The sequence below is a fragment of the Leuresthes tenuis genome, unplaced genomic scaffold, assembly GCF_036924035.1.
Source record: "Leuresthes tenuis unplaced genomic scaffold, fLeuTen1.0.hap1 SCAF_16, whole genome shotgun sequence".
Taxonomy (NCBI): Eukaryota; Metazoa; Chordata; class Actinopteri; order Atheriniformes; family Atherinopsidae; genus Leuresthes; species Leuresthes tenuis.
Genome location: NW_027325370.1, coordinates 5,774,764 through 5,789,134, shown reverse-complemented (window position 1 = coordinate 5,789,134; position 14,371 = coordinate 5,774,764). Strand labels below are relative to the sequence as shown.

Here is a 14,371-nt window from a genome sequence, read left to right as displayed (position 1 = left end):
TATCTAAATGACATGTTATTTATTTTCATGTATAAAAATTCTATGTGGCAAAAATTTCCTTTTGAAGCTAACAGTTTAACACTGGTCCAGTGGTTCTGGCTTTCCAAGTCGATACTCATTGTTGAATCCTATAGTCCCGCTGTGACGCTTAATGAAAGCAATCCTGTCCATGATCTTTTTCATGTTGGGTTTGATATAACGAGATGATTTCCATAGTGTGATTGTTAAAATCCAATAGCTAAACACATAACAACTTTCATTGGGGCTGAAACTGTGCAGACAAGAGACCTGCTAACAAGAAGGCTAATTGACTTAGACAGTAACATCATGATGGTTAGCATGAACTGGCAGCTTATTACAATCAAACCTTTCCCTGCATAATGCTAAAATAGGCACCGGGAAAGTGTATGCTAATATGACCAGAGCAAAAAAAAAACAAGAATGTTGGATGCAGTCCACAGTGGTTTTTGTTGAACTGAGCAGTTATGACAAGCTTGGTAAACTCAGTAGGCTACACCTAAGCAGCTAAGCTAAAGATATGAAGTCTTTTTAATGGAACATGCTAAGGCTAAAGGCTAACATGCGATGAATGGCTGTGACAAGACCAGTAAACAGAGACAGATCTATAACCTCTCATTCTGCCAGGTTAAACACATGCATGCACAAGAACAGGCCAAATACCATGTGCTATTTCTCATAAACCTGAAGCAGGCAGCATGTTAAAACTTAGAAAGAAAAAAGAAAGAAAAACAACCCAAAAGAAAAGGCCTTATAATTCAGTCTCTGATAAACCTTTTATGGCTGTTTTCTATTTCCTTTCGAGGTTGTTGCCAAGTATCTTGCAGTGGTGCTGGCATGCCTAAATGAGAACAACATGAACACAACATGCCCATCACACTGCACACACTCCATGCTGAGACACAGACCCTTGATGCATTTTAAGAGGGTAAATACTCTCCCTGTGCATGTCTCCTCCAATTAGATTTCACTTGTCCTTTGACCAGATTCATCACAACTTAAATAGTGGACAGGGAGTATAGTTGGACAACTGGGATGTATTCACAAAGTTTAGCAACAAGCAATGAATGACATACGGTTTGACTCCTTGGAAAATTTTGACGTGTATACCAGTGCTTGTATGTTCAATTATGTGTTCTGAATGCACCAGCTGTGTGTGTCTGTGTTGACTCAAGGGTAAATGCAGAAAAATGGGCTTATGTGGTCACTGTTATGTTATTCGTGGCACTAGCTGCATCTTGGAAAGGCATTGTGGTCTCTGGGGTGTGCATCAAGAGCTTCTTCATCATCACTATCATTATCATCATCAATCATCCTTCAAGTGGCGGTGCTGGTACGGCAGTGCAGTGAACCACTGGCCTGGCCGCACTTTAAATTTGAAAGGGGAAAGATGTAGGCAAGAGAAGGACATAGTTGGAGTAAACTGTTGACTTGAAAAGACAGGGGATCTATGATCAAACAAAGAAAGAGGTCAGGTAAAGTAGTAGAAATACGAAGAGAGGAAGACAAAGGTGTTCAGAAAAATAGAATGATTAATAAAGTTCAGGCAAAATGCAAAAGACAGTTAAAAGAAATATAAAGTCCAGAGTTTAGAGATAAAATAGTCAATGTGAGATGTGACTTTCATTATCTGCACTACATTCACATGCATCAACACATACAAACACACACATACTGAAGGCCTATGTTGTAGGAGTCAGATGTGAAGCTCAGAGACACACATTAGTACACACATTAATCTTAGGTGCTTGAAATGACTTGTTATGCTGCCACTTTAAGTATTTGCATAGTTCACACAGCATGGTGGTCTGTTTGATGGTGAGTTTTCCAGAAATGAACCATCTAAGTAAATCTGGCTGGCAAAGCTCACTCCTCCAGGCATCACCAAGTAAACACCAATAACTCACTGATATCACTGGTTTTGTCTGATAGCCAGGGGACAAAGCACATCATCCATCCATGTTCTATACCTGCTTAAGCCAATTCAGGGTTGCCGGGAGTGGCTGGAGCCTATACCACCTTCCATTGGGTGAGAGGCAGGATACACCCTTGATGGGTTGCCAGTGCATCACAGGGCCACACAGAGAGGAATGAGACAAACAACTATGCACACTCACTCTCACTCCTTGTGTCAATTTAGAACCACCAATTAACCTAACATGCACGTTTCTGAAGAGAGAACTCATGCATACACGGGGAGAACATGCAGAATAAACACATGTTGTTGTTAATTTATTTTTTTAACGCATAGAGTAAGAGCATAAAATTTAAATGGATCCAGTGAATTTCCAAACAGAGCTCTAAGCACTACATCAAACATGTCCTTAATGTGATTTGCAGTTCTGAGCATTTGTAGGCATTGTCTGATCTACTCTGTTTGATATACTGTATGATTTTCATTTGCACCCGCATTTTTCACTTTTTCACAGTTGCATGAAAATGGTTGAACCGTCAGTTTTACCTTGAATCGATGAATCACAAATGAAACTGCAGTAAAATATTTCATATTCAAGCAAAGATAAAGCAGCTCTACTCTGTGACTGAAAAGAGTGCAAATGCTCACATACCCTACGTTAATAGACAGTATGTGAAGTGAAAAAAAAGTGTATGGGTGTCAATCAAATACAAACCCTTTGATTCTTTAAGGAATCAAAAGTTGTCCATCCAAAGGGATGAAAGACTTAAAATGATTCAAACCAGTCACCCAGTCCTGCTGCATATTCCTGAGGTATTTTCAACCATGTGTATGTGTTTTAAAGTTAGCAAGCACAGGGGAATCCCAGCTCATGTTTGACTCCAATTTAGAAAGCAGTTTCAGAAATATTTATGAAGTCTAGAAACATGCAATAGTGCATTTTAAGTAGGAATTTATACTCAGGTGGAAATTCCCTGGTATTAATCTTTAACTTGCATGCACTCTCCCTGAGACACATGCACATTTTCAGAGTTTGGAATCCCCCCAATCACAACAATGGAGCTATGATGAGTTTGAATTACATTCAAGTAGCAAGAAGCTTTTTTATGAGGTAATGGAGAGACAGTGAAACCTTCTCTGTTTTTCTTTGAAGATTGTTTTTCCCTGTAAGCAGTTTCATCTGGGCACATGGTATAAACAAATACTCAGGTGTGCATTTCCATGTGCATCTAAGCACATACGAGCATACGCTTATGCAGACTTGGGTGCTCGCACAATACAGTCACTGTGAGTTGTTTTTTAGCTCTCTTCAGACACATTAAGTGTGTCCTGAGGGCAGTGTTGATATTATACTCAGACAGAGAGAAGGGAGCTTGTTTAAGAGTTGAATGATATATAAACTAATCTCACATACTGTTCAAATTCCATAAATCAAAAACAGTCATTTGGCAGGTTTCACCTTCAGGCTTCTTATCTAAATGATATGAATAACTCCGACTTGGCAGGAAGTATTGTGGTTTAAGTTAGAAGTGACAGAGATGGGAGACGGGAAATTTTATGCTGTCAAATAAGACCACAACTGGCTCATGGTGGAGATGACAAATATGAAACTGCATCGACTTTAAAGGCATCAAGATGAAAGGCCACAACATGTCAACTTGTGTGGACAAGCACAAAGTTCAACAACTATTTCAGTGTCTGTCTGTGCGTGCAAGTGTGCATGCACAGTTATACAGACCTGGTCCATAGGGGGTCGGTGGTTGGTATGGGGGACTCCACCTCTTGGCAGATGATGATGATGGTGCACATTTGTTGGATGCAAGTGGTGCAAATGATGAGGGTGATGTTGGGGATGGATGTAATCCTCCTCATAATTATCTGCTATCAGCTTCATTCTGCTCTGGGTCTGCAATAGAAGATAAAAAAAAAACAAGCAACAAATTAACTATAAATGCATTATTCTAACACAGAAGTTAATTCATTTTACAAACACTGCTCGTATCTTTCATGAAAATGTACTCTGGGTCTCAGAAAGATCTGGATGAAGAAATTGTGGATGGAGTAAAAGTATGTTGAAAGCCATCAAAGATGATAAAAGCTCTGCCGCTAACAACATTTGACAGGTCATAAATTGTGCGAGTCGGAGCATCTAATGAAAATATCATAAGTCTGTCAAATGTTATCCATATTGCAGATTATGATTTGATTTGATTAGACAAATCTTCGTAAGTACAGTTAGTTAGTGCTTTGTGTAGCCTGCGGCCACAGGCTTTCTGGCCTGCACGAAGCAACCTCATTTTAGATGTCATTGATTAAAATTACACTAAAATATGCATCTTTCTGGATGCCTTTAAATGGATAAGTGAAACTTTGTGTCCACTGTTAGTGTGTATGTGCACGTGTGTGTATTTGTGAGTGGAAGAGGCTGTCATCCTGCCAACATCATTGCTTCAGAGGGAGATAACAGTGTAGGCTGACTAACATCAGCAATCAGCTTCACTGCAGTAAGGCTTAATGTCGGAGAGACAGACAGAGACAGAGTGGGTGCAGATATATTGACAGGCTCAGCTTTATTCCCTCAACTGCAGATGCTTCCCCTCAGGCAGGCATGATTGCAGAGGTGGGATTGTGTATGGGATAGAGATGATGCCAAGAAAAGACATGCAATTGTTTCTCATCCAAAATCTTGTGGCTTCCCTAGTTTAAATGAGAGACAGCCATGGCAGGAAGAGGCAAATAGCCTGAGTCAGCTGTGACGATAGCAGGGAGATGGTGTTACAGTAGTTAGCGGCCTAAGGACATCAGTGCTGAGATAAGAAGCTGAAGCCTAATGACTGAGGAAATGAGCCAGTCAGGATCACAGGAGAGGATGTGGCTGGTATTAAAGAGGTTAGCAATTAGTTTAAATTGGAGAAGAGCAGCTTAGATAAGGTGAGAACACTGAAAAGGTGGCGAGAGGCCAAAAGAGACAGGAGGTCAGTCTCAGACAGACACTAGACCGGTGGTTAGTGCTGTTAAAGGCAAGGCCTCAGGTACTGACATTAGCAGGTGTGACTAGGTTGGGCTGGCCTCTGTTTAACAGCTACAAAGCTGTCACCTATCACTGAAGCCAGGACAATAACTAGCATATACCATGCAGCTGATGAAACTGCTGCACTGCTACATGGTACACATTGGTGTCACTTCAATGTAGAATCTTCTGAAGTACTTAAAAATGCTATTTAATGCTGCTTCTCTCATTTTCAAAAATAATCTTTGACAGTGGGTGAAAAAGAATCATCTGTTTAGTCATTGCTGCTAATATAATAAGAACCATCTAACTTGTTCCTGCTCATCTAATAGCTACCATATTTGGTTGTATAAGAAGCCAGATATCTAAAGCTGTGTGCTTGTGTGTGCACATATTTAACATTTAATGAACTGAGACACAAACGACCAAAGTGATGAATTGCCTCTGGGAGATTCCCGTTGTGTGGTAAGGACAGCCCACCACCGGCCATCTATTGAAACACATATGCATGTAGCACATATCCACACATGTACAGAAAAACACACTCATTAACTCTTTTCCTACAGATGTAGTCCTGCATGCATGTGTAAAGAAGGTGTTCACACATAAAACGCCTGTGAGGTGGAATGTGTGTGTTTTAATTAGTGTTAATTAGTAGCTTTGCAGAGTAAACAACAGCTAATGGCCTCCAGGCTTGAGTGTAGATCACAGACAGTTTAACAGACACAGGTGGCACGACTGGGAGTTGACAAGATTGGAGTTTTTCAATGACATCTATCAGCCAAACAGACCATATATCTGTGCTTTGTGTGTATTTTTGCAAGTGTATCAATGTGCAGCTGCTGGTGTAAACATGGCAGCAATGACTGCTGTGCTCACAGCTGCATCCAAGACCTCAGCAAGCCTGTCCTGATTAGAGAGGGGTTGGGTTAACACATATGGACACAGGAAGCTGACAAAAAAAGGCCTTAAACAAACAAGCAGCTGGGGAGAGGCTGCACAAGTTTTACAGCATTTATACACACACTTTTAACCAAGTTTCTTGTTATTTGTGTGCATGTGCATCATTACCATTCTATCTTAGTAGAAAATAAGAGTGAAGCAGTGACTCAGCACTACTGGCCTTGTAAGTTACCCATAATTAGTAGAAGGATGCTCAAGTGTGTCCACGAAAAGAGAAAGAAAGAAATAGTCAGAGAAAAGACACAGCTCAGAGATTTCCAAACTCATTTTTTCGCAGCTTCAAAGCCTCACTGATGTGCGGCCATCCATCACTTGGATGAACTACTCAAAGAATTCCCATATGGGGACACATTTGTTCAGACTGTCCTTGGGAAGTCTAAACATACATTACATATTACACGTGAGTATCTGTATGTTTGTATACGTGTGGTTGTCTGTGCTGGAAAAGGCTTTTGCATCAAAGGGAAGCAAAGTGAATGAAAGAAAAGTGTGTCTTAGACTTACTGCTGCACACACAAATACCTACACACATACATACATATTGAAAAAAGAGGGATATGGGGAGGTCAGACAGGGCAATGCTATCTGTAAATCTATCTGCTGTCTCAGGATCAGCTTTCTCCTAAGAGACTTCGAGTCCCATAATTCTTAGGCATTTCCTTGTCAGTTTCCTTCCGCCATAGGTTGTTGAGGACGGCACCCTATTTTGACATGTTTGTCTGTGACACAGTGTGCCATGTTGAGCAAAACCATCCCCACAGAATTCACAATTTGAAATGATGGAAAGAGCTGTTGTAATGTACAGATTATCTTTCGGAAATATTAATTTTATGACCTCTGAAACAAGATAGGTGACAAAGTCCCGCCCTACCAAGTGTCGATATGACAGTGTGTGTGCTACAGTATACATCTTGTAGTTTAAGTCTGTTTTTAAAAATTTTATTGGGGTTGTGTGCAATGCCAATTACTAATCAGTATCTTCCCTTCAGTTGACAGCTGTCATATTGGTCTCTACTTGGAGAATCAGAGAATCAGATGGTTCCTCGAAGGGCAAGCTAAAGCTACAAGCTGCTTAAAAGGGGGCCACCAGACAAACTTTTCATGATTTAAAGCAACTCAGACTTAAAACATTTCATATTGGTTCGAGCAAGAGCTTGTGATGCTGAAGCAACACAATGTAAATATACAGAATATGGCTCTTTTTATTTTAGGTTTGAGTTGTTTCAGACGGTGAAACATTCGCTCTTATGACGGCTCCATATTGAGTAGCTTATAGTTTTATAGTGAAGAAAGCTTCTCCAACCAAACTCAACTAGGACACCGACTATTCACAAGAACGTCAACCCCACTCCACAAAAAAAACAAACAAAAACTTTAACTGCACTACTCAGATGCAGGAATAATGTACATATTTGTCCCAGGAGTTTTCTGGGAATTTGCTTTCACATACAAGTAGAAAAAAACAAAAATGTCCTCCTCCGTTGCTCCATTCTCTACCTCTTTTTTCTCCTCTTTGCTCCAAACCCAGAGGCCACATCGTTGCAATTAGAGCTCATCACATCATCAGGTGGACTATAACTGTTAGTTTCCCAACAGGGAAACATGACGCATCAAATGACGATAAACAGATAATAGGCTTTCCTTGAAATTCCTTGAATGAAATTGCACCCCCAAGGAACTGTTTACCCTTTACGAGATACAAACATAGGTTCGCACTTCCACGCACAACCAGCTACTGCATCTGTTGACTTTTAAATGTACCGTCTTTCCCAGAAGCCTCTGTGACTCAGGAGGTCGTACATGTAGGCTCCCTGCTGTTAGCTCATTACTTTTAGCATTCACGTTAGATCAGTCACTGATGTGGTCTGACCAGACCTTAATGACCCGCATACCTTCCTCAGCTCCAGGTCATATTGATAGGAAGACAGCATGGGAACAAGGTGTGTGTGTGCGTGAGCATAGGTATCTGTGAGTAATGTGATTTGTCTGTTTGGGCAGAACACGTCAGACAGAAAAGTCTAGCAGTGACTCATCAATGACACAAACCTATGTGTGTAACTTAAGTGCATCTAATAATTGATTGCAACATGATTGTTAAAAGACTAGATTTTCTTATGTATTCGTGTGCCTGTGTTTAGAATCGCAGCTCCTGCTTCTCTGCTTTGGCCTCTGATGACTGAATGCCGCAAGAGTGGTGTGAGATCCTGTTAACAACCACAAATTATTAATCATCTATCTGTTTTCTGGTTTTAAAGTTCAGAGGTCTTGATACGAGGTTGCTGTCATGCAAGCAATGCCTCACCATTTCCAGCAGGTTTTAATTTGTGGACCTGCTTTGATTCACTAAGCCAGAACTGGTCCTAAACTGTGTCCAAAAGACCAGGTTCCAATTAATGCAGTGCTGTAAATCACATTCTTCTGAATAGGCACAAATAAATAACTTGGTGACTGCATGTGGTGTATGTACCTGCTGTTTGAGCTGGTGCATGAGCCTGTCCTTTTCCCTCTTCAGAGCCATCACTTCTTCCTGGGCTTTCTTGCGTTTAGAGGACGATAACTCCAGCAGGGCGATATTTGCATCCTTCTCGCTGATGGCTGCCAGCAAAGCCTGTTGCCTGAGGTGGCGAGAATAAGGTAAGAAGGATTATAAATTAATAATGCACTAATTATATTGATAAACAAAATCTCAAAAGCAAGGTGTTCATATCAGCCCAGGTGAAAATATTTTCAAGCTTAAAATAAGTGACAGGTGCACAGCACATAAACATCATTCAGTATCCAGACTGCAGCTGTGGTCCTTGTACGAGATGTCACAGCAAGCTTGTTCATACCAGAGCTCCTTAAAACCCAGACAGAGATTCCACAGAAAAGAAGCAGACATCTTTGAAGTGGTCTGCTAAGTGCTGCATTAGTGGTATCTCATTGTGACTCATGGATATGTAATAGCGTAATAGACTCTAATAGAGTAGGCTGAGGAGGATATGACATCTTTTCACTGACACTGTTGGTTACCGCAGTACTTGTGTGTGTCTGTGACTGGGTGTAGTGTACTGAGGGGGTGGCAGTAAATGACTGTCTACAGGTGCAGAGGAAACACAATGCTAATCTTCATCATACACACAACCAGATGTATAAATTTAGGACAGAAGAGCATGGCTTGTGTAACATTTACAGAGAAGTCTGGTTCTTCTGAGAAAATCTTTGATGCTTTTCTTCACGATCAAGCAGGATGTTGTAAATCCAAACTGCGACCAACACTTTGTCTACCTACTCTTGTAAACACACTCAGAAGCAGAAACATTCTCACAGATAGCAAGCCACACACACCTCCACTACTTTAGTCACTGGCTGTAAAATATCATCACGACATGGAGCAGACAATTGGCTTGTGTTTGTCTGTTTTGTAAAGTCTTTGTGAATGGCCACTGCAAGAATCCTTGAAGGTATTTTAAGTTAGCTCAACATATAACAGCTTAACTCCATGCTCTGAAATGCCATTAAACAATCATTAAACCAGCATAGAAAGGTAATCTGTGGGTTTGTTCGAGGTGCGTGGTAGTAGAAGAGGGAGGGAAGGTGCATTAAAAAAAATACACTTTGGTCTTTATTAAAAATTGACCTGCAATGGTGGTGTTTTTATTCCATGATTTAAGTCCCTGCAGAAATAACTAAATTACAAAAATAAACATGCCAAACTCAGAATAAAGTCCTGTTGGCCAGTGACTCCACATTTTGTGTTTTTAGAACAATTATCTGCATGCCGCATCTGGATTCTCCCATTCAAGGCCATTAATAGCTCTCTGTGTGATTGTGGGTGCTTGCATGTTGTGCATGTATTTGTACGCTCATGCATGTGCGTTCCGACATGGACTGGAGCAGCTAATCGCACCATTAATCACAGAGTAGGACCAACGTGACAGTTTTAGTCTCCCCACACCTCCACTGTTATTCCTCTTAATGCTCACTGTAATGGGAACACACATACTGACCTACATTGGACTTGTAACTGCTGTAGACTACAGGATTATTCTACTTGACCTGGCCATTCACACAGTAAAAATTATTTAAGTTCAAGAATCCCATCAAGAAAATCAACTGAGGGAAAAAAGAAAAAAATCCACAGATCAAATGCCAATGTAATTTCTGGTACGTCTCTTTTCAATCAGTCTACCTCTGGGTGACCTAACAAATGAATTGCAAATTTTAGATTTTAGAAAATGACACAAGGTAATCCCAGTGACTTTGTCTTGGGCTCTGTTATATAGAATGAAGAGGTGATGCACACAGTCGTATATGGTCAAGGAATGCAGCACAATGTGTCACAGCTCATAAACAGTCAGTCAGATTTACAGCTCCAACATACTTGCAGGATAGCCATCTTTACACCAGACTGCTGAATCACATCCAAGCAGACTCACAACTACACCTCTTATCTTTTTAAGATTAACTTTGTACGTAGCTTGAGAAATGTACCTTCTTGGGTCAAAATACCACTACAACTCCATCAAAAGTAATCGTATTAATCTGACAATTTCACTGCATAACAATGCCGCAATAACGATTAAGACAAGACTGTTGAATATAATCAACAGGAAATTAGGTCCGTAATTTGATGCAAAACAAAAATTCGGTGAAAAGGTCATGGCAGCAAGAGGTTTATTTGATCTGTGAACATATCCAAAAATATCTGACCACTACGGCCATAATGATCAGGAAATCTTACCTTAAAATGAACTGACCCACAAATTATTCCAAGCAACAATTGAAATTACTTTTTTAGATAATTTATGTCACAAATAGTTTTAGATTAGCTGTGCTATTACTAAGAACACCTCCTTTTTGCTGTAAATTGTCTCTTACCTGTCACTGGATATCCTTAGTATCCTGCTTAAAACCGAGGCATGCCTGGGTATGTTGATGACAATGGATGCTCAGTAAAATTCAATCGAATATTAGAAACTAATCAAAAAATATATACCGGTGAGATTAAACAATGGCAGATGGAGGTGGCACAAAAGTTTGAAAATTGTATGGAAGTAGCAATGGAAATATTACATTTTTCATGAATGATAGTTTCACATCCATTCATTATGCTGGACTTTTTCAGAGTGCACGTTGCTGCTTCTTTTCATTCATTTTAGTCTTTTGAAGTATAGTTTTTTAAACTGTATTGCTTTACGAATGTGCTTATGTTACAAGAGTGTGTTTAAGGGCCAGTGCAGTTTTCATCTAAATTTCAGCACCAGCCTTTTTATGTACTTCCCTTATCTATGGGCCAAATACGGTGTCAACCATTTTTTCTCCAGGATACAGTTCTTTCTTCTTCGGCAGCCTGGTTTGGTCTGATGCTATATAACATTACGCTCCATCCCACCACTTCAGCTGCCCCTTTGGTTGGTATGTATGTGGCTGCATGTGATTGAGTAGCACTTGAACATACAGCTGCTATCCTTCCTTGCTTTACAGCAACTGTAGAGATTTATAAGGAATCTATTACAGAAAAAAATCTGTTTGTTGATAATTTCACTACCAAAAGATTATGAAATTACCAAGCAAAGGTATTGACTTCCTGACAGAAAATTATTGATTGACGCTGGGACCTTGACAAAATTAAATCCCTGAACCAAAGTGGCTGCCATACTTAAATTCAAACTAAATTGTTTCCAGTCTTTAAGTGTACTGAGCACATTACAAAGCTGTCTCCCTGTGGGTGCTCACCAAGTGGTGCTGCAGGACGCTGTTGAGCGATGTCTTCCTAAAACAATAAAAAGGGGCATTATTATGATTAGCCTGCAAGTAAACCTTGGCTCCAACATCTACAGCCAGTGATTGTATGTGCATGGTGTTTGTGTCTGTGTGAGTGCGTGCGCGCTGATTAGTATTACAAACAGTCTTTGAACCCGAATCACACTGGAGTATTTAATCACATCTAATTTGAGTGGCTATTTGGCCTTAGTTGTAGAACACACTTGCAATGTACATTTATCTGGCAGACAAGAGTCATCTGTCACACGCACATGCACACACCACACACATGTAGACAAATCCATGTACTGTGTCTGCTGGCTGATCTCGGGTGGGTGATCCCTCCTTCATTCTTTCCCTCACGTCTTAACTTTGACTTGGCATGTCCTGAACAAAATAGATATCTATCTACACACATATATATATATATATCTCAATTAGACGAGAAATATTATATATATATATAATATTTCTTGTCTAATTGAGTGGGTGACGATGAATAGTTGTTTTTTTGTGACTCTAAGTTATTAGTCTATATAACCATTAAAATCGAGAAATCATACAACACTCTTACAAAGGCAAAAATAAAACCTGCAAAATCCACTGAAGGGGATAACAATGTTTTAGCTGACACAACAAACCTGATGCTCACATAAACAAAGTTGCATTTCTATAATCTCTCATGCCTCAAATTTAGTTTAAGTTATTTGAGAGACCGAGGAAGGCCCTCTTGAACAGTACTGGCTGAACTGATGTCTTATTTATAATGGGTGAAATTCTCAGTTCAGCCACAACATGTGATTCCAATTGAATCTTCATGGTCTTTGGGATATATTAAGACATTCTCATCTACAAAGGTGGGAGATGGATGGCTAAAGTACATGACCGAGTGATGAGAGGGTTTTGTGTGTGTGTTGTGTGAGATATGAACATGGACAGAAAAATGAAGGGAACAACTGGAACAAAACAAGGGTAAAGATTTGAGAGGCAGAAGGAGATTTGTTCAGGACAATGAAAAAAAATTAGGATAAGAGAAGATGAAGATATCTTTGAGACTAGACTGATGTTTAATGGGTGTCATGGGGTGTGTGGGAGAAAGGGGTGAAGATGGGGTCAAGAGTGATTATTAGTTCACATTTAAATAAAAGGGAAATCTGAGAAAGGAGATGGGAAGTGACAGTGTAGAAAGGGAAAGAAGATCATAAGCAATATGAAAATGAGATGCCAGGACATGTAGTAATCGGGGGAGGGGGGAAGCATTTGTTTGACAAGACTGACTGCCACCTGTAGCCTACTGCACGGGAGAAAAAAAGAGGGGGAAGGAGAGGAGGAAGGGCAGAAAGCAGCAAAGGTAAAGATTTAAGAGTCCCAGCCTACCCTAAATCAGCTCAACGCACCCCATGTTGTTATTCCTAGGCGTCACGGTTGAGGAATATGTGTTTATAATTTGTGTTATGACTTACTTGAAATTATGAGTGTGGAGAGTCAGTGGGACAGAAACAGATGCGTCTGTGAGATGCCCGAGGGAACCATCAATACCGTCTGCCCTTAAGTGCAGAGTGTGCATGTGTTGTGGATATGTGTGTGCATGTATTGCACGAGTTTGTGCTTTCATGTCCTTATGTCCATGTGAGTATATTTTGTGAGCAAAAACACAGGGAGCCCACTAATATCTGATCCCAGAACATCCATTATGAGCTCTTCTAGTTTGTGATCATGCCTTTCCACCACTTAACTGTCCAGCTCTGTAGAAACATTCCACTGGCATTTTATGGCTGTTCTCTGATTGTGAGTGTGTGATGGTGCTGCACAAGTCTGGGGGCCCCTGCCTAGGCAGTATTGGAGGCCTGTGGTGAGAGCAAGCAGAGGACATGAAAATGGGGCATGGTTGAGTGACACTATTATTTATGATCTTGGAATAGTTTGTTATTTACAACTAAGGAGGTAAGGAAAATGTCTATTTCCAACATAAAACACATGCTAAGGCTTCTATTGGTAAGCTTATTCTAAAGCCAGCGTAGCGGGTAAATCTGTGTTTTAAATCTAAATGTGGATTAAATGTGTCTCTATAATGCACAGGTTTGAGCTACAATAAATTGGATTAGCAAATAACCTGTAGCCACTTGCTAGATCTGCCTATTACCCACTTTCTTTTGTGTGCCCTGCAACCCTAAATCCTTTAATTATCTTAATCAACAAGAGAGGACTTATCCATATTCATCACAGATAAAGCTTGCATGACTGTCTTGTTTATTCCTCTCAAGCATATTCAACACTGCATGCTAACCCTGAGCAAGAGGGCTAAATTTGACATGCTAACCTTGATCTGTACTTTAGGAGAAAAACCCGTGACAGCAGATGGGTCTCCCAGAACTGGACCAGGTTATGTGTGTTTTCACTTCACTAACAAAATATACAACCCACTTACTTCGTTCACCCCACTCCCACACAAGTGCTATGACTGGTGGGTGGCGGTGGTGGTGTGAGTCTAATTGAAAGAGTATGCATCAGTTTTACAGCAACTAGAGGGAAAATACGAGGGGACAAAAATCAACAAATCTGCCAAAAGTAGCCAAATGTTTAGAGTGGGAGCAGGGACGAGGAGAGATGGCTGACTGCTTCCAGAGATGAGCAGGACCAGACGGCCACCACTGCATTCCAGCCAGAGGACAGGGGGGAGATATAGAGGGACTCAGAAAGACAGAAAAGGAATGAAGCAG

General features: G+C 40.4%; 1 protein-coding gene across 2 annotated transcripts in view; it reads right to left on the bottom strand.

Moving 5' to 3' along the window:
* Positions 1 to 14,371, bottom strand: part of LOC140271220 (ERC protein 2) — a 151,297-nt gene that overhangs the window by 37,605 nt on the left and 99,321 nt on the right. For both annotated transcript variants that reach the window (XM_072366339.1, XM_072366340.1), the window contains 2 exons: positions 8,374 to 8,521; positions 3,672 to 3,839 (listed from right to left, as the gene is read on the bottom strand). In XM_072366339.1, coding sequence (XP_072222440.1) covers positions 3,672 to 3,839; positions 8,374 to 8,521 — 316 coding nt within the window. The remainder of the gene's footprint in view (positions 1 to 3,671; positions 3,840 to 8,373; positions 8,522 to 14,371) is intronic.